Source organism: Podarcis cretensis (assembly GCF_951804945.1).
Source record: "Podarcis cretensis genome assembly, chromosome: 1".
NCBI classification, from domain to species: domain Eukaryota; kingdom Metazoa; phylum Chordata; class Lepidosauria; order Squamata; family Lacertidae; genus Podarcis; species Podarcis cretensis.
In genome coordinates this window covers 17,036,985-17,062,951 of record NC_137170.1, presented here as the reverse complement: position 1 = coordinate 17,062,951, position 25,967 = coordinate 17,036,985, and the positions used below count along the sequence as shown (strand labels likewise).

At 41.4% G+C, this 25,967-nt stretch overlaps 1 protein-coding gene across 4 annotated transcripts in view; it reads left to right on the top strand.

Moving 5' to 3' along the window:
* The first annotated feature begins 1,969 nt into the window (after positions 1–1,969).
* PPP2R5C (protein phosphatase 2 regulatory subunit B'gamma) overlaps positions 1,970–25,967 on the top strand; it is a 77,166-nt gene continuing 53,168 nt past the window's right edge. For 2 of the 4 annotated variants that reach the window (XM_079948651.1, XM_079948650.1), the window contains exons 1-3: positions 1,973–2,250; positions 4,347–4,412; positions 10,188–10,350. In XM_079948651.1, the coding sequence (XP_079804777.1) occupies positions 2,215–2,250; positions 4,347–4,412; positions 10,188–10,350 (265 nt within the window). In that variant the 5' untranslated portion in view covers positions 1,973–2,214. Of the gene's footprint in view, positions 2,251–4,346; positions 4,413–10,187; positions 10,351–15,829; positions 15,873–25,967 lie in introns of those variants that run through there. The other 2 variants (XM_079948652.1, XM_079948655.1) reach the window with 2 other exon arrangements.

The window sequence follows — 25,967 nt, the reverse complement described above, 5'->3', positions numbered from 1 at the left end:
AGGGTGTGTGTGTGTATATATATATATATACACACACACACACATACACCAGGTGCAGGTGTGTATGTGGCAAATTGTCATTGGTGCTTCAGTGTGACAGGAGGGGAGGTTTAAACCTTCTCTTCCCAGCTGCAGTCTCAGTAAATTAGCATTTCCAAGATCACTCCTCCCTGTGTGCTGTGGTGCCAGTGTCAAGCATGCTCCCCCCCCCCCCCCCCGCTAGTAATTAATTTTTAAAAACCTGTGATGAGATTTACTAATCATGTTGTTAACATAATGGGTAGTCAGGTCATAAATCCAAATATATTATTCTACTTGCACAAGAGCAACTTGCAACTGTTGTTTGTGCAATTGGACATGTGAGATCAGCTATGGAATCTACCTTGAATAATGTTGTGAGTGGATTCTTGCTCAAGATTTTATGGAGCTGCTGTTTCTCTTTTCCTGGTGCCTCTTTGGATCCAACCCATTGTTTGTGCTGCTGTAGCTAAACTGGATCAATAAGATTAGGCTGTAAATTATATGTGCAATATTGTTTGAAAGGGAAGTTGATATTCTAGAGCCAAAGATAAAAAGTTCAGAAATCCCAGTATATGCAGAGTTATTTTGTTGCTGCTCCTAGCATGATAGCATTCTGTTACTGGACTCGTAATACAGTTCATTTGTTTACATGTATAACAAACGCTACTGGCAAAGTAAAGAAAGATTGTACAGGTGGTGCTCTCTTCTTTGCGTAGCTTACATCTGCATAAGTTGGCCCACAATACTACAAAGCATTTTTTTTAAAAACACCGGCCAAGTTATGTGACTAAAGCTACTGATCTCCACCTGCTCCTTTATGGACTGCCAGCTCAGTGTGTTTAATTACATGGTTGTCTCATTTTGTTCCTAAAATGTACAGTACAACGGTAACCAGGGAACTTATTCCCCCAAAAAACTCTACCAAAGGTACTCAAACACTGGACTGGATGTTTTCAAAAGAGATTGAATATTTTCGCCAGGACTAACAAATGAAAAACAGTTTCCCAGGGAAGATGTCCTATGTCAAAATAAACAGAGGGGGTAGGACAGATTTTCAGTGCCCTACAACATGTTTTAAAGTCGTAAAGAGGCCACATTCCTCTAAGACAGCGGTTCTCAAAGGGTGTAGTGCACCACATTGGTGTGGCAAGAGAGGATGGCATCTGTGGAGGAGATTCAAGGACAATCAAATAAACATTTTAACATTTCAGTGTTGTATAGTATCTTTCTTTTTTTTTAATTTGCAGAATACAGATTATTTTTTCCAAAAAGAGCAAGAGCATTAAGATTGATGAGGACCATCCTAGCCGTGTTTTCCAGTAGATGTCTTATGAATAATAAAAAAAAAAAATTCAGCGTGACACGAGCAAAGTTTTATTCTGAAAGTACGGCCAAGAGGAAAAAAAGTTTTGAGGACCACTGCTTTCGGTCGTCTTTTAGCTGAGACAAGGCTGCCTGAGACAAATGACAAGCTGGCACTTCTTAATTTCATGTACACCTGAACAGACCAGCAGCTTCGACGCTGGCAATGGGACACAAAACACACCTGAGGGCTTCAGGCAAAGAACACACAGCACGCATGGTACATGTGATGCGCTCTGTCTCTCTCTCTCTTTTCTCCCACCCACCCCATATCCTGCCCCAGTTTGGGGGCGATAGGGCTGAGGTTTCTCCGTTTCTCCTCCTTCCCTCAGGCAGGCGGGGAAAAGGGCGGGAAACCGACTATACCCCCCCCCCGCCGCGGCTTCGTGAGGAGAAGTTTGCCTCTTCCGCCAAAGCGGCGTCGGCGTCAGGGAGGGGGAGGGGACGTGGAAGGTACCGGGGAGGAGGGGGAGGAGGAAGAGCAACGTTGGCGCCACGTGACGCGGCGCAGCCAATGGAGGAGGGGCCCCGCCCCGCCGTGGAGCGAGAGTTGCCGACTGAGGCCGCCGCCTCCTCCCTCCCTCTCCTTTGCCGCCGCCGCCGCCGCTCCTGGGAGTCCGAGAAGGCGGGGTGGTTGGCTGGTTGGGGGGGGAGGGAAGAGGGGAGAAGCTTCCGCCGGGAGGGAGGCGAGGCAGGCCGGCTGGCCGGCCGGTGAAGTAGCAGCGGCAGCCCCGGGGAAGAAGAGGAGGAGGAAGGGGGAGCCACCGTCCCCGCCGTGGGAGGCTGAGACTCTCCGGCCTGGCGGGCCCCCAGCCGCCCACCCAGCCGGCCATGCCGAATAAAAACAAGAAGGAGAAAGTGAGCCAGGTCAGGCCTGAGGAGGAGGCGCGGGCTGGAGGAGGTCCTGGGAGAGGAGCAGGCCCCGGGGGGGGGTGTCGCTGGCGGGGTGCAGGCAGGCCTGCGGGGGAAGCTGGAGTTTGGGGGGTGGAGGAGGTGGGAAAGGGGGTCCGGGGGGGTCGCTAGTACTGGCTGGACTTCGGGGAGGGTGGTCTGAAAAGACACACAGGGCTTGAAAGATGTACCTCCCGAGAGCATCTGCTGCTGCTTCTTCTTCCCTGAAGGTTTGTTAAAACACACGCGTCCCTGTGTACACACGTATAAATAAGACACGCGCCTTCCATTATCCGCGCACGCGCGCCGCGCTTCATTATTTTACGCGCAGGCTCCCACACGGATCTCGAAAAGGGTAACAAAAGGGCAAGAGGCACGAGTTTGTACTTTGGGGGGATAAAGCGACAAAGAGTCTTGTGGCTTTTTTTTTAAAAGGACTAACAGGTTTACTGTGGCGCGGGAGTTAAGTCTTTTAGTCGTCGTTGTTGCAGCAGGCTTAGGGCGGCTCAGCACCCCTTGCTTTGAGGTTGGTTTCTGGAGGTGTCTGGTATTCATTGCTAAAAAGTGGGTGGGTTTCTTTTGGAGGGGAGAGGGGAGTCTATCATGCCAAAGGCTGGCATGGCTAAGGCCAGTGGGAAATACACAACAGAGTTGGTATGGTGGAATCGGTGTTGTTTGTTTATTTATATTTTAATTGGGGCATGTCCTAACAAACTTCCAGATATGCTTGTCAGCTTTCTGGATTTGGCTCTGTCATGTATTTGCAAAAAGAGGCAATTAAAACAAATGTTAAGGTTTAACATGTCATCCTCCTGCTTGGGTAGGGAAACATATTGGCATCTTGACACAGACATGATTGCCTTGAAGTGAGTGATGTTTAGGCATAAATCTTAAGTAATGCTGCAATCCTATCCACAGGTACTTGGGGGTAAGTGCTGCTGCTTGATGAGATGTATTTTGAATAAGCATACATAGGATTAGGCTGTGTGATTGCCAGATGGAATGGTCCTCCCTATGTGTGTGGGTCTGGAGGTGGGGAAACTATTGCACAAGCAAAAATCCTTGCCACAGGGCTTCCATTGACTGGGCACATTAAGTAAAACCTGTCCTTTGTCTCCTAATTGACAGGGTAACTGAGGCAGAAACCTGGCCTCTTTTAGACATTCCAAGAAGTCTTGTTTTAGCGCTAAAACTGTGATAAAAGGCTCCTCTTCCACTTAATAGGACCCTGTAGTGTTGAATTTCATGCAGCATCTGCACATCTGTTCAGAATTTGTGTGCTTATTGCACTGTCTTCTATCTTTTGTATCTCACTGTTACCCCAACAGACAAAAAAAGGCTGTAGTACAGGCCAAATAAATCCCAATAAATTTAGGGAAAGGACAAATCCAGGTGCTCTGTGATGGCTGTTAACCTGGGTTCTAATTGTCAGGTGTGTTCTGAAGTGCTCAGGTCTGGTTTACACTTTAGTCCTGCTGTCATAAACATACAAAGTTATGGGAGTGAGCGTTGAACTTGCATGTCTTCTCTGTTGTACATAGTTTTCAGTTTGAACACGTGGGGTCAAAGTTTAAAGTAGACCTCAGGATCATAGTACTGAAGGTGATGTCATGGATCACCTGTTGCATCTTTGTAACCGTAGGATATATTCCCTGAGCTTCTTCTGTACTAGCTGTGGCCATCCAGCCTCCTTACAATTCTTCAGAGTTTGAAATTGCTCAGAACCCAGTGTCTCTGTCTAGATTTCTAAGCTGTTCTTAAAAATTAGAAAGCAGTGGTTGATGGCCATAATACTTTCTGCAGCTTTATTGCCCATCCTTGTTCCATCTCCTTTCTGACAGCTTTGTTTGAAATTTCAAAACTATTGCATGTTTCCTTTTACTTGCGTTGGGGTAGTTGATCTTGATTTGAAAACTATGCTGCTTGCTAAGAGAGAGTAAATGGAAACCTAACATCTTCTCTTTTATAGTAAGCATGTGTTGCCATTTATTTTATTTCTGGGATTTTGTAACCGAAATTGTACTGTTTCTATTTCTAAGTAGGGGAAACTTACATGTCTCTGTAAATTTCAGGAACCTCCGAAAGCAGGGAAAAGTGGGAAAAGTAGCAAAGATGTGCAAGATAATCTGGACATGGAGGTAAATGTTACAAATTTAAACTTTTTGCTTTCTTTCAGAAATGTTTACACTGATGTTTTATAAATTCCTTTGCTGATATTTGGCAGTGCTTTCCAGTCCCTCTTGTGATCACTAGCAACTTCTCAGTTAAAAACTAAAAAGTGAAGTGCCTTAGTGACCTTGTTTTGTGAGAAGTAGTAATGTGAAGTTCTCAAAGTGTGATTAAAAATTGTTCCTCAGCGTTTTTCTTTGTAGTTAAGAAATTCAGTTTTGACCTGTATGCTACCTTTAAGAGTAAAACTCTCTCAATGGGGCTTGTTCTCTTTACCATGAACTTCTGGGTAACTAGGCAAACTGCTGTTTGTTAGCTCTCCCTGCCCCCCAATCTGAAATACGGGAATAATAGAGCTGGTTTACCTTACAGGAATGTTGTAAGAAATCTTGAGATAATACACTTCAGGGGCTTTGAACATTTAGGAAAATTGTGCTACAGTGATTGGGAATCTATATTTTTGCCTTTTAAAAGTATGGTGGTGTACCAGTTTTTAATAGAGTAGACCCATTGAAATTAATTGGCATGACTAACTTAGGTCCATTAATTCCAGTGGGTCTACCCTGAGTGGACGTTAGTTGGATACAGTGCATAGACTCTTGGAAATGAATGTCTCATGTGACTCATGAAGGACTGCCAAATGTACTGTACATTCTACAGATTTGTTCTTAAGGCTGAAATCATGTATGCATTTGCCTATACGTAAGTTCCATTGGATCTTATTTTTCATGAAAGTACAGCTTTCTCATTTTATGTTTTAAAATGATTTGGTTTGGCATTTCTGGGTGCTGACAAATGCTGATTTCAGCACTTGGAATGTGTTACTATTGTGGCATTTTTAGGATGGCCATCTGTCATGGATGCTTTAGTTGAGATTCCTGCATTGTTGGGGGTTGGACTAGATGATCCTTGGGGTCCCTTCCAACTCTACAATTCTGTGATTCTATAAAAAGGCATAGGGAAGTAATATGTCTGTTACTGTTAACACATTCTTTAATGCTTTTGTCAAATCTTTAGCTGAACTACTTAAGCAATGTTTTTAAGCATGATAGAAATAGAAATACTTTATTGTCACTGTTTACAGTGAAATTAAATGAGCCCCCCTCCCCCCCACACACAATCTCTCTGTCCTTTTAAAAGTTTCCAAAGTGTGTCAAAAGTGTTTACCCTGTTACTGCAGCCGGATAGTACTCAAAGGGTTTTGATGTAATAGTATGCACCTATCCTCGTTGTATTTCCTGTATGTTGGTGGTGCGGCATGGGTGGGGCCCTGTTGCACCTAATTTTCAACATGACTTGCTACTGCTGCATGCAAGCAGACTTGCTGTTTCCCAGACGAGAATCAAATCAGTGGGACAGGATAGATACTGTGCCTGTGACTTGGGGCTAGAATACTTGGCTGTTTCTGCCCACTTCCCCCGATGCATGGGGAGACTAGCTTCTGCTGTGCATGTTGGAGGAAGAGGGTGATTTCTGTGTCAGCTAGACATGTGTTCATATGATCCCTTGTGGCTCCCAGAGGAAAATCTGCTTCCCTCTTCATTTCACCAAAAATTATATGCCACTTGATAATAAGGAAACCTCTTTGCACAAATATAAAATAAAACATTAAAAACATTTGAAAGATTATTAAAACCATAATAGAAAAAGAGATAAAACATGTGCCATTTCCACAGATTGAAGCGGTGGAGTGATTCTGCAAGTAATCTGGTGCTAAGCAGCTAATGCTTTATATACTAACACCTTGTGTTTGGCCCAGTAGCAAATGGGCAACCAGTGCAGATCTCTTTAAGGAGAGGTGTTTCTCATCTAGACAGCTTCTCATTCCTGTCAGCAGCTGGGCTGAAGCACTCTGCACAGTTTCTGGCTCAGGCACAAGGGAAGCCCCACATAGAGTGCATTGCAGTAATCCAGTCTTGAGAAGTTACCAATGCCTAAATTACTGCGGCCAAGCTCTTCTGGTCCAGAAATGAGTGTAGCTGTCGCATCAGTGACAGCTGGTATAAGATTTGCGAAGAGAAGGAGCTGTAGAGACAAACTATGCTGCTGGGGAAAGGAGGATGGTGAGAGAATGAGGAATTGACAGCGATGTGGCTGAACATATGGGCCACATTTGCACAATCAGCCAGGATACGCATGAGCAGTATGCACCCACACATCCCCGCTTTGCTGCTGCTTTAGTCCTCACTTTGTGTGGGTGGTGAGGCAAACCAGGAAATGAAGTTAGCCATGGTTTAAACTTGACTTCTGAATTCGGTCTCATTTTTTATTTATTTTATTTTTACCGTTCACACAGAGGGAGAATCAATGTGGTAGAAAAGGAGCTGTCTGCATGTGCATACAGCTTGTACATATCCTGACTTAACAAGCCAGGATTTGATCATGCAAACAAAGCCATGGGGTGGCTAGCACCCACAGCAGATAATCTTTCATTGCTAAAACCACAAGGACTGTAACATGCAAATGTTTTTGCACTTAAATTGTTACTGGCAGAATAATTGTGCATTTTGGAATGTAAGACGATAGTGCAGGTACAATTAAATATTCCATTAAAAAAATTGTCTGAATACATATTAATCTGTTTTGTGTACATGTATGTAAAATTAATTATCAACATACTGGGAACCATTTTAGTCTCCAGTATGAAATTGTGTCTCGTTATATGAAAATATATAGTGAGTTCATATTCTGAAGCGCTATTAATGGCTAAAGGTGTGATGCAGGAAAAGCGCAAAAATCCCTTGCTAAATGAATGTTCTGTGTGTTATACAATGCAGAGCTCTACCAGACTCTCCTGGTGCCATTTCTGATGGCTAGGGAACAAAGGGATACACAGAAACCATACACTTGGATGCTTCCCAGAAAATAGAATCAGCACTACAATCACATATGCTTACACGACGAAGCACAAGTAAATGGGCCAAAGGCTCAGTATGGCAGTTGGCTTCACTTAGCCTTCTCAACAGCAGCTATCCGTTAGCTAGGTGGAAAATCTTGCATCCGTTCAACTGGTTGTAATGTCTGCGGCGTGCAAAAATCAAAGCTTATTTCAAAAGCAGAAACTGGGTGGTTTGACGCTTTCCCATGGCCCAATATCCCTTAGCTTAACCTCTCCACCTTTCTCTTCCCCTGTATCTGTCTTGAGTACTTTGGGCTAATTTTATGTATAATCTTAAGCCTCTCTTTCTGGAAATGTACTAGCATATGTTGTTTTGTTTCAAGTGCTTGTGAAAAATGCCAGATTGTGAAGACTAGAGAATGTCCTCTATTCAAAGAACAAGGAGAACACAAGTGGCAGCATCCCACAAATATATTATTTATAGACACCTATATAAATCTTATAATTTTATTTGAATTCATGGTGGTGCTTACTTTTATGTTATCTTCTCTGTAGATCTGAAAGCACTAGTAAAATGGGTAACATATTTCAAACATCTCATGCAACTTCTCTGAAGACCAATTAAAAATGAATCCATGGCTAGGGTTGCAGCTGAACTTTTATATTCTGTTAGGCTGGAACTACATAAAGCGGGAGCTGCTTGGCTGATTCCAAAAGTAGAATATAAAAAAAAGTGTGGTGTCGTTACACTGTTGAGTTTTCTGACACCACAAGCAGCAACTAAGTAGAGCAGGGTGGGAAACTCAGCAGTCTACTGTTGTTTTGTGGTACTGGACTTTACCATCTAGGAGGAGAGGAGGCGATGCAAAGCTGCAGTTTGTTGGTGCAGCAGCTATATCTATTTCTGAACTCATCTTTTTTTAAGTCATCTGCACCTGTCTTGCTTACTTTAGTCCAAATACTGATGGTCACAATTGCATCATATCAGATGTAATTTGTTTAGAGTTGTCATTAAGTAGCCTTCTGTGCATCCATAGACCCTGCTCACAACTGCCAAAGAGCCTTTGTGGTGTGACTGATATGGTACACCTATTTACAATTCATTGAATATCCTTATTAAAAAGACACCAAGTTCCATGGATTCCCCCTTCCTTGCCTGAGGGTAAAATATTAACTTGCATATTCCTTTGGGTCTACAGTACTGACAATATTAATTATGAGGGGGTGTGACAACAGACCACTGTAGAAGTTAAAGTACACTAGTCATGAGAAAGGAAGTGTTTATTGGAAGAAAATACAAACATAGTTCAGAGAGTGCATCCATAGTTCACTCTCTCCTGAGGTTAAAGCAACTTTTTCTTCTTTAGGAAATACAGAAGTTCCATACTGTTCCCTTTGGGGTGGGCAGGAGCAGCAATGGGGGAAGAGTCTGCTGGTGCAACTCCACTTGCTGTTAAGCCCCAACCTGTAAGCTTTTATTCAAAGAAAAAATGCTAGTAGGCATTGAGTTTCAGTTATATACAGGGTACTTTGATGAGCGGTTTTCCCTTTTTAAAATGAAGGTGACAGCAAAGAGTGTTAAAAATAGATGCAAGCTTGTTGTAAACAAAGTACTGCTTTTTGGAATCTGAAATGCTATGTGTACTTTACCTAATACCATAATGCAGGTACAAAGTAAGTTCTCAATTCTAATTTAAAGGTTCAGGAAAGTCAGTGAACGAACCTCTAACAGCTGCTCTTCAAGCGTAGTCAAAGTCCATGGATCATAGACTTGCTGAACCTCATGGGTATTAAAGAGACATATTTAGCCACTTTGCCTCCCTATCCTTTTGGAATGCGTATAGCAGCATACAACATTAAACAAAGTCATTAATCATAGAATTATAGAATTGGAAGGGACCCCGAGGGTCATTTAGTCCAACGCCCTGCAATGCAGGAATCTCAACTAGATCATACATGACAGATGGCATCCCACCTCTGCTTAAAAACTTCCAAGGAATGAGAGCCACCACCTCTCATGGGAGTCTGTTCTACTGTCAAACAGCTCTTACAGTCAGAAAGTTCTTCCTGATGTTTAATTGGAATCTTTTTTCTTGTAACTTGAATCCATTGGTTTGGGTCCTATCCTCGAGAGCAGGAGAAACTCCATGTGAGAGGCCTTTAGATATTTGAAGATGACTATCATTTCTCCTCTCAGTTTCCTATTCTCCAGGCTAAACATACCCAATTCCCTCATAAGGCATGGTTTCCAGACCCTTGATCATCTTGGTTGCCCTCCTCTGCACATGTTCCAGCTTGTCAATAGCCTCCTTAAACTGAGGTGCCCTGAACTGGTACTCCAGATGTGTTCTGACCAAGGCAGAATAGCATGGTACTATTACTTCTCTTGACCTGGACACTATACTTCTGTTGATGCAGCCTAGAATAGTGTTAGCTTTTTTTGCTGCTGCATCACACTCATGTTAAGCTTGTGGTCCATCAAGACCCCTAGATCCTTTTCACATGTACTGCTGGCAATCCAGGTGTCCAATCAGATGTGCACTGTGGTTTATTTTTATGCTTTTGTGAAATAGACACACCAAGGGTGAGGCCAAAAATAGAGGCTTCATAAAGCTTGCCCAAAGTAAAGAACATTGGTATTTTCTCAAGGATGCTTCCTTTCTGGATCATGGATTGGGTGTAGCAAATTTTACAGCACTTGTTACCTTTTTGAGACTGTCTCTTGGCATTATGGACTTGTCCCCTTTAAGGTTTTCTAAAATAGGTTTAAATATGTGGTGACAGCCAAAAAAGAAAACCCTTTTGGAGTTACTGCTAATGGTATTAGAAGTGAAAACTATTGTTGACTGCTTTATATTGTTTGACTGCTTCTGTTTAAGAAGTCTTAATTATTCTTTATATACAGGCTGCAAGCAAAAAATCCAGCAGCACCATTGTACCTGCAACACAGATAGCTAAAATCAAAACACCTCCTGTACAACCTGTAGTGAAGAAAGAAAAACGGCAGAGTTCCTCAAGATTTAATCTTGCCAATAACAGAGAACTCCAGAAGCTGCTAGCTTTAAAAGGTATTTACTATTTTTCTTTCAGTAATCCTTGTCGTAGAAGCAAGTTGGTAATGTAAGAGTGAGCAAATTTCTGCAACTGCAGACTTCAATTTGGAGGGTTCATTTAGGCATGCACAGCAGAGGCTCTGACCTTTTCCCCTCAAAGATTGAGTCTTCAGAGCACTTCTCGAACTTGCCTGGTTTCCAAAGTGACTTGTCAAGCTGTGCTGTTGAGAGAAGGTGGGGAGAAAAAGAGCTAGTGACCTTGTTGCACATCCAGCTCACCAGATGGCCTATAGGATTGTAGCCGTGGGGCGCGAGCAGCAGATTACATTCCAAAATGCATGCGATAACATTGTGCATTGGTGACGTCGGGGCAAAAATTAGCTAAGAACTTCTTGGGCTCTTTCTCAGCAAGCATCTACTGTAGAGCCAAGACTACACGAGCTTTGGTTTATTGTGGGGCCCTGGACCATTTCAGAAAGCAAAGCAAATGGGCTTCTACTGCAGATGCTGGCAGTGAACTGGAGAACAGATGAAATTCACACTGTTGGCTATGAGTGCATGCCATTCCATAGGTGATGGCGGCAAATTTCCAGCTTTTAAAGAGCCTTGGCATTCATATTTCCCAGTTCATGAGCAGCATCCAATATGGCTTTTAGCGCTTCAACCTCTGACATACCACTTTTGGCCCACACTATTTACGAAGCTTACAATTATGCTGCCTGGGCATATTGGCACAATAAAAGGTTATCAAATTCACACCAGTTGAACTGCCAAGGTTTTCCCCTATAGGTCTTGATGATGCTCGAGGTCCCTTCCAACTCTGCAATTCTATGATTCTGTGATTGTGGTTTTGTGAGATGCTGTATTATAAAAACTTGTCCTGCCAACACAGAACTGCAGTTTTCAGTTTTCCTTGGGAAGAGGGATTAACCCTTAAGTGAGTTTTGGAGATGATGCAGATTCAATTGTGGGTATTTCTAAAGTGTGGGTCAGATACAAAGGGACCAGGTTTATGTATTCTTTCTTTGGCATGAATCCATCACCTGCCTTGGTAGTGCTGACCTGGATTTGAAACCACAGTTTGAAGCTGAAACCAGTTTAAATCCTAATTGAGAGAGAGCACTAGTCATTAGTGAGAGTGGTAAATGCAAATACTGGTGTAACATTAACTACAGTTAGGTTTAGTTAGGCTGTTCCTCCAAGAGGAGAGCATGTCATCCTGTGGCCTTGTGTAAAAAGCTTTGCTCCCATTTAGAAACACTGGCCTTTAAATATGGCACTTCATTTGATTTCGTGTTTTTAATATTCTGTTGGGAGCCATCCAGATGGGTGGGGTAAATTATTATTATTATTATTATTATTATTATTATTATTATTATTACTAGACTTGAATTCAAGTATTGGCAAATGTCTGTGTACTGAATATCGAAAAGTATCTCACTAGCACATAAATAAAGTAAAGTGGCTGGATGCAGTTCTATGCAGTTCTATGCAATTGTGTGCCTTCTCTTTCATCTGTAGTAAATGGCTGTACATTTGAAACATGCAAGTAGTGTTTGAAGTGTTAGAAAGTTTAAATGTTAGGTGCAAGTTCCTCTTTATCCTGTATGGTGACCAGTCAGTAACCTCAAATTCCAATAATATTCCTCCTCCCTATACACTCTATTGCTATTTGCTTACTGCAACATCCTCTGGCTGTTAATGTGATGTTCCTTATAACTTAAAAAATAGGAAGTTCTGCCAAACATCAAGTATTGTATATAAAGGTAAAGGTACCCCTGCCCGTACGGGCCAGTCGTGTCCGATCTAGCGTTGTGCGCTCATCTCACTTAAGAGGCCGGGAGCCAGTGCTGTCCGGTGACACTTCCGGGTCACGTGGCCAGCGTGACGAAGCTGCTCTGGCGAGCCAGCACCAGCGCAGCACATGGAAACGCCGTTTACCTTCCCGCTATAAAGCGGTACCTATTTATCTACTTGCACTTAGGGGTGCTTTCGAACTGCTAGGTGGGCAGGAGCTGGGACCGAACGACGGGAGCTCACCCCGCCGCGGGGATTCGAACCACTGACCATACAATCGGCAAGTCCTAGGCACTGAGGTTTTACCCACAGCGCCACCCGCGTCCCAGCGCCACCCGCGTCCCTTATTGTGTATAACTTTATTCAAAATATGTTAAAATTGGAAACTAGTTGTGTAATCTTATGTTTTTGTCATTTTGCTAATAGAATTTGGATCTCTTTATACAGAGTATAGAGAATGGTTTTGAGGAAGTTCTTCAAAACATAATCCAAATACATTTCTGTTGTTAACTAGTGCTGATGCAAAGTAATGGGGTTGGATTCTGAGAATCACAGGTGAAAGGATGGTTGTGGGAGTGGACTTACCAATTCCCTGCTCTCTACGAAAAAACCCCTGGAGTGTCAGGGGTCCACCCTGAACCACATGGTATGTGACATGGAGGAGAACTTGCCAAAATGATTCAGAGGCACCTTAAGGTTTATTCAGGGCTGGGGAGTCTAGGACCCCCCCCTTCAGACTCTGCCTAGGTTTCACCCTGACAAGAGAAGCTCTGCACCCTCAAGTGGTTTTGCCTGGCTGGAACTGTCCTTGAACTATGGCAATGCTCCTTGTTCACCTGAATGGGCAGTGAAGGTGTGTGTGTGTGAGAGAAAACCTTTAGACTTTTACATAACTGGGATGTAGCGTATTATGCAAAGGTAAGAGTCACTTCCATTGTTTTGCCCATTCTGACCCTGCCCATTTTTGCTTCTGGTTTTATCAAATCGCTGGCATGTGGCTATTAGAAAGTTGCCCATGAGAGAAAGTAGCCTTCAGACTGAAAACAGTTCCCCACCCCTGTGTTAATCAGCCTTAAACACAGGTGTCTTGAAGCAGGCATTTTAATGTTAATTACCTAGCTCTGAAATAGCTGGGATTAAATGCAAATTTGGTGAAAATTATCTAAAATATGTGAGCTTTGCTTTGTTTTTGTTTTTTTTTTATTCTAAGCACTTGTGCTCATTGGATTTTGTCTTGGACATAATCCAGTGAGCTGAAACATGTCTTGTACTACATCAGTACTTAACTACGCATTGCATTATCCCTCCTGCAGATACTACATTGCGTTCCTCTTTATGGTATGACTGGGAAGTCTGAGGGTGAAGTCTGAGCCACACATAAGCTGTTGCTAGTTCCTGACTTGTGTATGACTAGCAGAAAGTGTGTGGCGCTGCCCAGGAATTTGCAGAAACCAAAAACTGCTGAGATTTTTAAATGAATAATGCAACTTGCTAATTTCTAGGGCTGTGTCCACGAGCACTTAGCCCCACCCAGGGAGCACCTGCCCCTGCGCAGAATCAGTGCAGGGGGTTGGGCTAATGTTTAACTGGTTTTGTTTAACCCTATATTGTCAGGAAGGTGGGTGGGAAGGAGACATTGTGTCTCCTTTCTCGCCCTCCCAGCTGCACTGCAGAGAAACAAGTGTTCTGCTGGAAACATTCTGGCAAAGCAGACCCCATCAGCCAGCAGGACTGCACCCTTGGCAGTCAGCTCCTGCGCTGCTGATGTGCTGGGCCTGCTTATCATCTCCCTCCATAAACAAGAGTGAGAGACTGACTCCAGACACTGGCCCAATATGTGAGCATTTCTTCTCTGCTCGTCTGGCAGATTTTACCAAGTGATTTTTAGTTTGTTTTAATTAAGCACTTCAGGGTAACCAATTGGTGCCTTGGGTGGCTGCCCTTCCAGCCATTAGAACAGTTAAAAGGAGAATCTTTAGTGTCTTGGTGTTGCTTGATTTTAAACTACTACTTGATAGCTGTAAATATTAGAAAATGAGAGTATGTAACATCTCATGGATATAGCATTTGGTCCCAATGTTTAACCTGGTGTCATAGGAAGAGTGGAGCTACTTGCAGTCTCCATCAATGTCAAGGATACTACAAATATCTTCAAAACTTGTATACAGTCCTTCAAAATTGAGAAATAGGCTTGTTCTCTTTCCTGCATAAAAACTAATAATTTCCCAGACCAAGCAAGATTATTTGTGGAGTATTCAAAACTGAATTACTCAGATTACTAGTAATATTTACATACAAAGAAAGAAAGAAAGAAAGAAAAACTTGGCAGTATTCCTTGTTCTGCTTTTGCAAAAATCCTGGAATTGGGTCTCTAGTACTTCTATTTTACTTATGAGGGGCCAAGGAAAAGAATTAAATTTACCAAGGATGCACAATTTCTGGTAGCACTGGGATTTGAATGCTGGTATCTGAATGAATTAGGGAGGTTTTTAATGTTAGGGGTATTTGTGTTTTAACATTTTGTTGGAAGCTGCCCCGAGTGGCTGGGGCAATCCAGTTAGATGGGAGGCATAAATAAATAAATAGGATTATAAAAAAAACTTTTTAGAGTCAGGCATTGTTTTATGTACACAGATTGGCAACATTCATCCAGAATTTCAGGCAAATATTTAGTTGTGCTTTATTTATTTTGTAAAAAAAAATTACACTGCTTGATTGTAAAAAAAAACTTCAAAGCAGATTACAAAACATTAAAATAAGGAAATCATGAAAAATTCACAACCATACTTTAAAACATGCAGAAGTTAAAATACTAAAATAGATTAAAATTACCGTATTTTTTGCACCATAACACTCACTTGTTTCCTCCTAAAAAGTAAGGGGAAATGTCTGTGCGTGTTATGGCGGGAATGCCTACGGGTGGCATGCCTACGGATTTTCCTCCTCTAAAAACTACGTGCGTGTTATGGTCGGGTGCGTGTTATAGAACAAAAAATACGGTACTTCTACTTTCTGAACATCTGGATAGGCTTGACTAAACAAAAATGTTGTGGGTTGAACCCAAAACCTTCTGCATACAAAACACTGAGCTATGCCAAACTGTACCAGTCACCCAGTAGCACCATAGAATTTATTGACAACCATAGACCACACCTTTGCACATTAGCACAATTTTGAAATAAGTACTGTATAAAGCTTTATTTCTGTCCACTGTACTCCAGCTGTAGAAAATGGTAGTAATAGAAGTAAATAATATATTAACGACTTAAACTGGGTCTAAGGCCTCTTAACCTATGCCTGCTTGTACGGGAATCAGCCCTATGGAACTCAGTCAGTGTTAATTCTTAGTAGACACACATAGGATTGCACTGAAAATAGCTTTTCCTAAGTTCTTACCCTGGGAAGCAACCCCACAAAGTACTACACCAAGCCAGGTTGTGAAATAACATACCAGAACTACCATTACTTGTCTGCAATTTTCCAACTTGAATAAAGGTCTTGTGAGTAACTCTTACATTGTCAGAGCTGCTTCTTTAATTTAACTTTAAGGAAATCTGATATTTAGAGGAGGACTCAACTTTTAGTAGATATAATCCTATATGTAGTCAAAAGGCTTTACAATGTCTGTCTTGCACTTTTTAAAGTTCAGCTCACTATTATTTTGATAGTTTGTATTGATTGCCCTTTTTGAATTCAGGACTTGGAAAATGGATACATCTTTCATAGCGATCTGTGTCAAGGTAGGCATCCACTAACAAGCTGCCAGTTGTGTCTCATGGGCATAAGAGCTTCTGTTGATAATGGCCTTTATTTTAGCCTTTGCAAGCGTATGCTCAGCATAGAGCAGACTTCTGTGGTGTTTTTTGAATAGAATAGATGCATGTGACATGCGACTGACTGACTGACTGACTGACTGACTGACTGACTGACTGCTTAACTCCTTTTTGCTAGAGAGTCTGCAGTGCATGCTTATCAGCGTCTCTTGAGTTCAGTCAAAAGAATTTTTGGAGAGAGGTGACAACAAAATGGATTTGTATTTCCATAGTGGAGTATATTGATAAAGCTATCAGTGTGCATGAGGCTTTGAGGTTTCTAAAGTAACAAATGGAATGCTAATATCTGGGACAAAATCTAAAACTGGAACTATGTTCCATGAAACTTAACAATTTGAAACTAAAATTCTTCAGCATTTGGAGTGGGTTTTGTCAGTCCCCCCCCCCCTTTTTAAATCCAGCTAGCTGTATAATTGCATGACTTTGAAGACTGTTGATATTCCGGCAGTTTCTGCTTAGTTTTTCTTTAAAACCTGCAGGCAATGTGCATCTTCCTTAAATGTCAGAAATGGTTTATACACTTCGGAATTCTGGAAGATGTACTGAAATTTAGTTTGAAAGATGGCTTCCTGGAAAGAATCTTCACCTTGCCATGGTTTCCTTCTCTTTCAAATAAGAACACAGAACAAAGTTTGAGTGAAATTATTGTGCCTTGCTGTCATTCCAGCAAACCTATTTCCTGGTTCTTATGTTACGTTAAACCATAGTTTAAACTATGGTTTAACATGAATGTTCAGTGTGTTGGTGCACACACTTTTACTTCACTCCTCCCCTGCCACACTTATGAAAACAAGCCAGAATCTGACTTGTGCTGACTCCAAGCTCAGCCTCACAGCTTCTTTCTCTCCACTATCCAATGTATATTAAACAGAGGGAATAAATTAAACTGTATCGGTATTCCAAGACAATTTTTTCAAGGTTTTGTATGTGAGTTCTGATTAAAAGGTTTGTATGCAGCACTCTTTGAGTGTGCCAGCATGAGCCTTTTTGCATGCATTTGAATATTGTGACCCAGTTTTGTAAGTCGCATCCAATCCTATGCAACTTTTCAAGCTCGTGCTTGAACTTTTAATGGACTGCAGTTGAGGGAGACAGGAAATCGTAGGACCAATATGGATTATGTCATTCTTCTCTGGGATGGGGCAGATAAATCCCCAGTGCCTTTATTTTAGTTAAAATATTTCTAACTCACCTTTCTGCCCCATAGGGACTCCCAAGGCAGCTAACATAACAAAACTTGGAAACATACTTTTAAAAACGTTTTGATAAGATTTGTATATAAGAAAACCAAGTAAAACACTTCAAGCAAAGGGGGATAGCCATTCTGCTACCTGACAGACCAAAGGCACGCTGAAATAATGCAGTATTTGCTTGACATTTTAAACACTTAGATGAAGAGGGCCAATAAAACCATAACTGATAACACACTCTCTGCCAACTGTACCCATGCTTGAAGCAAAGGCTCCTCATGACTACTTAAGCAGGAAGAATTGTGTATGTGGACACTATCCTTTAAGTGTACTTTTAGTATGTATGTGTTTCTAGTGAGAACGAAGTGTCTGGGCACAGAACCTTTCCACATCTCTCTTTAGAAAGTTCCCTGTATTCCAAGACCTAGTTTTCATGCTTTGCGTTCAGTGCAGCTCACTGTTTGGCTGCAGCGCCCTTAATTTTCAACCGTACTAATCTGACGAATTTTCATGCTTCAAAAAGTGATGCTGCTCATGCACGTTTACTTAGCAGTAAGCCCACTGTGTTCAGTGGGGCTTACTCCCAGGAAAATGTGTGCAGGTCATTAAGAGAACAAAGGAGAGGGGGCTCTGTGCCAGATGCCAAAACATGGTGCCCGTCTTTCAGCTGAGATAGACAAAGGCAGAATTTAGAGCAAAGTTTGCTGTGATGTGAGCTAGAAGCAAAAGCAGCAAGCGGAGGGTCAGCGAGCAATGTTTGATTTCTGTTTGAATCCAAGGCTGTGGCTAGGGGAGAAGCAAGACTCTTTTGAGGTGTTGATGCTGTGAACCCCTCCTCCATTGTACGCTTAAGTTGCATATGTGTGTAAATAAACCATATATCATTAAGACACCACAGTCTGCTGTGCCTCATTCTGAAAGGAAACACAAACCCTGGATAAGTGCATGGAACCCCTGGAATCTTGCATCACTCAGAGATTGGGCTGGATTGCAACAACATGAATGTGCTGATGTAATAATCATAATCATAATAATTTATTTATTTCTGCCCCGCCCATCTGGCTGGGTTTCCCCAGCCACTCCGGGCAGCTCCCAACAGAATACTAAAAACACGATAAAAGATCAAACAGGGCTGCTTTCAGGGCTGCTTTCTTCTAAAAGTCAGATAGTTGTTTATTTCCTTGACATCTGATAGGAGGGTGTTCCACAGGGTGTGCGCCACTACCAAGAAGGCCCTCTGCCTGGTTCCCTCTGATGTGGGAATCACTGGTGCATTCCACTCCTGGCATGGCAGGAAGGAAATAAGCCATAGACTGGCTTGCTATGTGCAAGGCATGGGTAGAATCAAAGTCCCTGCAAATTCAGTACCATACATTCCCCAAGGTGCACACTGTGACCACCACCTTCTTGAGCCCTAAGGAGACAGAAAAAAAGTTTGTTTTCCCACAAACACACTAGGCTAGTACACCCAAAGCTAATGCTTTTCCTTAGCGGTCTAGACAAGCTACAGACTGGGATATAATGTGTCAGTGCACTGTCATCTGTTGAAAGAAGAAAGCCATTCCTAAAGCGTATCACAGTTTATTGATTTCTCAGTAAGCTGTGTATAGGATTGCAGCTGCAGTTCAAATGCAGTCTCCCTTGAACAGCCGTCAAAAGTCATGTAGATGTACGTATATATAACTGAAAAGCTTACATACCATAAGTACAAAAAAAGCTTACATACCATAATTTGGGATATTTCCTTACCCCTGTCTCTGGTGGCAAAATGGGGGTTTATACTTGGAATTTCTCGTTTTTATAAACTGGCTAGTCTGGCAAGATTGACCTAACAAACCAGGAGAAGCACTTTCCCTCTTTCTAAAGCCTGCAAAGTTCATTTAAAGAAAAAGTCATGGATTTCAACCTGTGTTCTCCCCTGAAGTATTTATTATAACTTTGATTTCTGTGACCTCTTCCTGAACTTCATCTCTATTCAGTCTTTAACTTGGAAACAATAATTTGATAATTAGTTGCTTCCTTTCTTTGACCTAATTGAACATCTTTACCAGCACATTTAATTTCTGTTTACATAAGCTGCTCATTATGCAAGGGCTTGCCCCATTGCTAGGCCAAATTTCTTGGACATTGTCTTAATAGCTCTTCAGGCCAATTGTTAACCATGCTTGTGTCCTTAGGAGGTGTGGAGCTATTTTAATAATCATTCCCTGTTCCAAGAAAACATTTTTTTAAGAAGATTTTTGTTCAACTATTCTTCTGAGTTTTCTAGGCTTCCTGCGGGAGTTAAGTTTGCGTGAAGCTTGTACCCTAACATTCAGGTATACATACTTTGGTTTCAGTGAAATTACCAAAATTGCCAAGCCGTTGTAATAACTTCAGTAATCCTTCCAAGACAATAATGCCCACTCACATCACAAAGAACTCATAACTCACCTCTCAGCAGCCAGCAGCTCCACACAAATCAAAGTGGGAAAGAGGAATGCCTGTGGCCCAGGCAGTTAAATTCTGAGTCAAGAACCTGTGCAAATTATGCAAATTGAGGAAATGTCCGTTGCATTATTGTGGCTTTGATCACAGAGAGAGGCAAGAAGGTCTGCAGAGTAGCACAACCAGCCCATTAGAAATCCTATTCACCTGCTCATTGCCTTCTGAAATCTTAGCAGGTGACATGTCTGCAATTTCAAGTATACCTTCATTCCCATATGGTCTAGAATCTGTGGCCTTTAAAAACGTGGTGGGGTTGTTTTTGTTGGTTACTATGTGGTGCATTTTTGTACTTCATATTGTAAATCACCCTGTGATCATTGGGTGAAGGACAGTATAGAAATCAAATAAATAAATAAATAAAAATAACTCTTTTTTTTTTTTTAAACAAGAGCTACGATTCTAAATGAGCTAAATTCTGTGCTCTTCTAGAATTGTGCTCCATACATTGCACTTGCAAAGTTTGCGTGAAGCTTGTACCCTAACATTCAGGTATACATACTTTGGTTTCAGTGAAATTACCAAAATTGCCAAGCCGTTGTAATAACTTCAGTAATCCTTCCAAGACAATAATGCCCACTCACATCACAAAGAACTCATAACTCACCTCTCAGCAGCCAGAAACATCATAACCAGACACTGGAGAGACCTGTCCAGGAGTAAGCGTGGACCAGTGGTACCAAGTAGTATGGGAAACAGCCTTACTGTTTAAATTAACCAATAAGCTGAAACTAACACGGGGACAAATAGAAGAAGATGGCTCCCCTTTATCACATACACAGCCCAACAAAACAATGACAAGAATCCACCAGTGGCATACGAATCAATATGGCTAACCTGATCCAAAACATCCACCCACACATGAAAACAAAGTTCACCAGAGCCAATCACAAACAAGCAACCACACCCTAGACCAGTGGTGTCCAAACTTTTTTCGAAGAGGGACAGATTTGATGAAGTTAAGGGCCATAAGGTTCAACCAACCCTTTTTTAGGACTGAAGTTGTTGATTTTTTTTAGGGTTGAAATTGTTGAGGTTTTTTAGGATTTTACCCCAGGAAGTAAACTGCCACAGTGGCCAGATTAAACCGACCGGCAGGCCGGATTAGGCCCCCGAAAAGGACTTTGGATATGCCGGCCCTAGACCAACCCCAACTTCTCTCACCACCAAAGGAACACAAGCGAATAGCAAAGAGAACCTGCGCAAACGACGCTGACACAAAACCCCACACATACATTAAGTAAAATTTAAAACATCGCCACCCGACCCCACCCCCACCCACCATGGCCCCCTCCACCTCTCCCCCCTTTTTTTCCTAATGTAACACTAATGTCTCAACAAATGAAGCTCACCTGTAGAAAATGTAACTTGAAAAAAGAGACATTGCACGTACAAGAAACCTTTAATAAAATATACCAAAGAAAAACCTTAGTAATTCTAAATCAGGAGTGCCAATAAAAATATTTTTTGTGGATTTGCTGTATTTTATTTTTATCCTCTGCCAAGTGTGTGTGTGAGAGAGAGAGAGAGGGAGAGAGAGAGAGAGAGAAATTGTCAATTTCTTTGGGTGGTTGGCAAATAGGTATTACATAAATCCAATAAATTAAATAAATAACAACAAATATAAGCATTTATTCTCTGCTCTTGCAGTCTTTAGAACAGGGTTTCCCAAATTTGGGTCTCCAGCTGTTTTTGGACCTCAACTCCCATCCTCCCTAGCTAGCAGGACTAGTGGTCAGGGGTGATAGGAACTGTAGTCCAAATGTTTGGGAAACCCTGCTTTAGGGCAAGGATGGTAAAAGGCTAGGCACAAATCTGGTGTGGCCCTTAAAATGTTGATTTGGGAGCCTAGAAATAAGAAATACATTTTCTACCTTATTTCTACCATAGGTCTCTCTGTCTGAAAACAAGCAGCCGTCATCCTTTTCTGTGAGTTCATGTCCTTTCGGATATACATCTAGACTGAAACTCCATATGGTTCAAATTTTTAAAAGGGAGTTTTACCAAATGTGGCTTTATTATTGTAACCTGTGGCATTTTATCAGTTTTATTAGACCTTTGTATGTTTCTGGTGTGGTGTAGTCCTTGGTTTTTAAAAGGTTTTTATAGAGTGCTACTGATTTCGATTGTTTTGGTTAGGTTGCATATATTTATTTGTATTGGGAATAACTATGGATGGCTACCCCTGTGGATTTTTGTAACTGAAATTGCTTGATATTAATATTTAGTCATGTCCTATGAGCTCAAGTGTTGGACCTCAATATTGCAATAAATGGCTCTGCTTTGTGGATTATTTTAAGATGCTAAATAACTGTCAAATACTCATTCTTACAGATAACCAGATACGGTGTTTTTTATATAAATAAAGTTACATCTGCCACATTCCCCACCCCCAGGCATTTCTGGATTTTTTCAGGCCCTCTCTACTTCTATTTATTTTTTGCAGCCATAACTTTTGCAGTTAATCTCATTATTCTAAAATGCTGCTTTTCTTACTCAGACTGTTTATAACAACCATCCAAACATGTTACAGTTGATACCTGCTCATCTTGTCACATATGCGTCAGTTCCTGTTTCCCACTATACAGTACTTTTATTTAAGAAGATTTTGGAAGTTGTTTTCCAATTGTAAACTTGGAGCACTTGAAAAAAGAACAGGCTTCACAAGGCTGTAAAAAAAACCACAGTATAGTTATTTAAGCTATTTTTAGAATCAGGACTTCTAGATCTGCACATAGAGCTGACTAATTTTCTCATGGGTCTTAATAAAATAAGCGAATCCAGCCATCTTTGAGTTTTTGAACTAGGAAAACATCGTTAGGAATATGAATCTTAAGTATGGGACTAACCTTATATAACTTGGAAGGAAGGAAAAAATCCAGCCTCCACTCTTCTGACATCAAAGCCCCCGCTTTCTAGAATATGACAGTTCAATAAATATGAAGGTAGTTGGTACACAGAGGTCAGAAATGATCTGTTAAACAACAAGTAATATTCAGCTTAAAGAGGTAAAATGTCCCACTTTGAGAACAGATTTCAGATTTTTTAAAGCCATGGGTGGAGGACCTCTAACCAAAGGACAATCTTGGCTCACCAAGGGGTCCTGTTTGGCCCTCTACCATTTCCCAAAAACTCTAGCCACCTACCAACCAGCTGATGTCACTTTGATGGGCAGGTGACACCAGCTGATGGATGGCACGGGGTTCAATTCTATATTGGCTGCATGTACCAGTTTCCCAGAGGAAATTGGCGTGCACACAGTCAAAACATCAGGATTTAACCCCTGCTCATCAGCTGCTGAGTGGGAGTTAAATCCTGCTCAGACTCCTGCAGAGAGCAGGATTGAAGCCTGTGCTCATCAGCTGTAAATTTTAACCAGTGTGCCTCCAATTGCCGCTTACTGGGGGCAGCAGGAAAGCTGTTGCCTTTGTTCCCCATTTGTGAACTTCTCAGAAGCATCTGCTTGGCTCTGGAAAACAGGATGGTGTTTTATTTGGCTATTTATATCCTGCCTTTCAACAAGTTACCAGGGCAGCTTATCAGTATACTGGACTGGACTGATCCAGCAGGGCACTTCAGTGCTCAAGAAAAGATGTGGGGAAATATCTCTGCACTTTTAACCCACTGCAGCTGAGCCGCTGCATGGGATCATACATATTTGTACCCTTCCTATCTTTCCATGAACTTCAGTGTACATAGCTCAATGGATGCTTGGGGAATGGGGCTTCCTTCTCATGGTCAGTGGAACGCATGCAGAATAGCTGTATGATAATGCAGCATTTCTGCTCTGAGTAAGTTCAGTAATAGTATTCCTTTTTATGGAATTTTGGAATGGAGGAAACCTCTATGTCTGCATTATAATTAACACAGGTGAGATTCATATCCACCATCAGAGGAGTGTCCTTTTGATCGTTCATTCCTTCCTTCCATTAATTATATTTCTATGCTGCTTTTCACTCTCACAAGTCAGAAGGTGGCTTGCGTAAAATAAATAACAACATAATAGAACATCACAGTTACAACATAAATCATATGAAATAATTAACAAATCATCAGTAAAAACAACCACCTTCTATAAAACACTATTAACAGAGCAGCTTAAAAAAATAGGCTACACACCACAGCCACAAGAAAAGCCATATTGTAAAAGTATTGCTATTAGAGCAGTAGCATTTGCATTGTCATTATAATGGTTATTCCAACACTGGTGTTTAGGGTTAGCATGTATTTAACCAGATAAATATGCATTGATCATATATGCAGCCAAATAATGTCTGTTCATGCTAATGCTATGGGTGGCTAGATGCAATTTCTCAACAACTCCTTGCAACCTTTTTTAGGAACTTGAGTAAAAATAAAATAAATAAATAAAAATGCTTGCCTCTTGACCAAGCCAAGAGTGTACCTAATCCAGTAAGTACTGTGATCCCAGCTGTGATCAAATCAGCTGCCCAGGGAACTTCCCAAGCAAAGAAAAATGGCGATAGCCGCCCGTTTGCATGCCCCATGTATCAGGTATCCAGAGAGATACTGCCTCTGATGATGGGGGATGTCTTTGGCTATAGAGATAATTCTAATTTTCATTAACTTGTCTTGGCCTCTGGATTAGGTGGCTGTAAACAGAACATTATCACAACTTTTAGATAATAAATTATTTTTGTTAATGTGTAGTACTTTATGCCAGTCCGCAACTAACTACTAATTTTATTGAATGGCCCCAAGTTTTAGTGTCAGGGAAAAGAGACCCATATTCCCCTCTCCCCCCCCCAACACATTCAGCTTTAGCAGTCCTTCCTCCCTCGAACTTAAATGGCAATTTAAGTGTAGTATAATGGTTAGAGTGTTAGATTAACCCTGGGCGACCAGGGTTCAACTCCTCACTCAGCCACGAAGCTCACTTGGGCCAGTCGTTCACTCTCAGACTAACCTACCTCTCAGGGTTATTGTGAGGAAAAGATGGGGAGGAAGAGAACTGTATGTCACCTTGAGCTCCTTAGAAGAAAGGTGGGATATAAATGTCATACATAAATAACCTCACAACAATTTAGCCTCTTTTTTTGTAGGGAAGGTGTTTATTTTTGTTGCACTGCACATTTTACAAGTTTGACTTGATTCCTGCAGAGAAGGATGACAAGAAGGTTTGTATAATATCTGGGGGATGTTTCAAATTATACTGTATATTCGTATTAAGTCGCTAGTTGCAGTTTTCACATTTGTTAGTCACTGTAATCAACAATGTAGTCCAAATCTTTCTGCATAAGGCAGAACAGAGCTACTCAAAACATCTCAAAATATAGAATGCCAATGTTGTGCTATTTTATGCTGTTGTCACAGCAAACAAATGTGCCAACACAAACATGTATATATAGTAGTGGATATATTTTTTACTAGCTTTCCTAAAATGTTAAGAGCAAGTTGCAGACTTCACCTTTTAAAATACATTTTACATTGCTTGGCTTTTGTTTGTTCAATCCGTCATTCCAGACAAGTGTCAGATTTGTGTGAATGTGTGTTTTAACTCTAGCTTCATTAAGGGTAAGCAAATTGAGGAGTTCTGTTTAGATTCCAGACACTAACAGTCAAATTAAAATACAACATTGTTTTTTGTAACAAGTTTTTTACTTGTATCAAGATCCCTGTTTTCTTATCAGGCATCATTGTTTAGAATAAACTCTGGGAATTGACAAATTGTGCCCACTTACCGTATTTTTTGCTCTATAAGACTCACTTTTTCTCTCCTAAAAAGTAAGGGGAAATGTGTGTGCGTCTTATGGAGCGAATGCAGGCTGCGCAGCTATCCCAGAAGCGAGAACAGCAAGAGAGATTGTTGTTTTCACTGCGCAGCTATCCCTCTTGCTGTTCTGGCTTCTGAGATTCAGAATATTTTTTTTCTTGTTTTCCTCCTCCAAAAACTAGGTGCGTCTTGTGGTCTGGTGCGTCTTATAGAGCGAAAAATACGGTAATTTGTTGCCCCAGAATGCCAACATTGGCAGGGTTCAGATGATATTTCCCTAGCTTCATCAACCATGATTTTTATTATCATTTGGCTTGTATGCCCCTTGCTTATCCAAGCCCTTGCATACAAATATTCTTCATTCTTTGCTTGTCTTAATCTAGAGTTTCCCATTGTATCCAGCTGGAGAACTCTAGTTAATGACTGTTAACCATCGTAATAAGCCAGGATCTGTTTTCTGTACAAATGATGGATTCTAAGTTAATGAGTTTGTTATATACAGATTGGTCAGACTCTGTTTGCTCAGGAATCTGAAAATTTGTTAATGCTGTCTAAAATGTTTCTGATCCAACAATTAAGAAATATTTTCCAGGT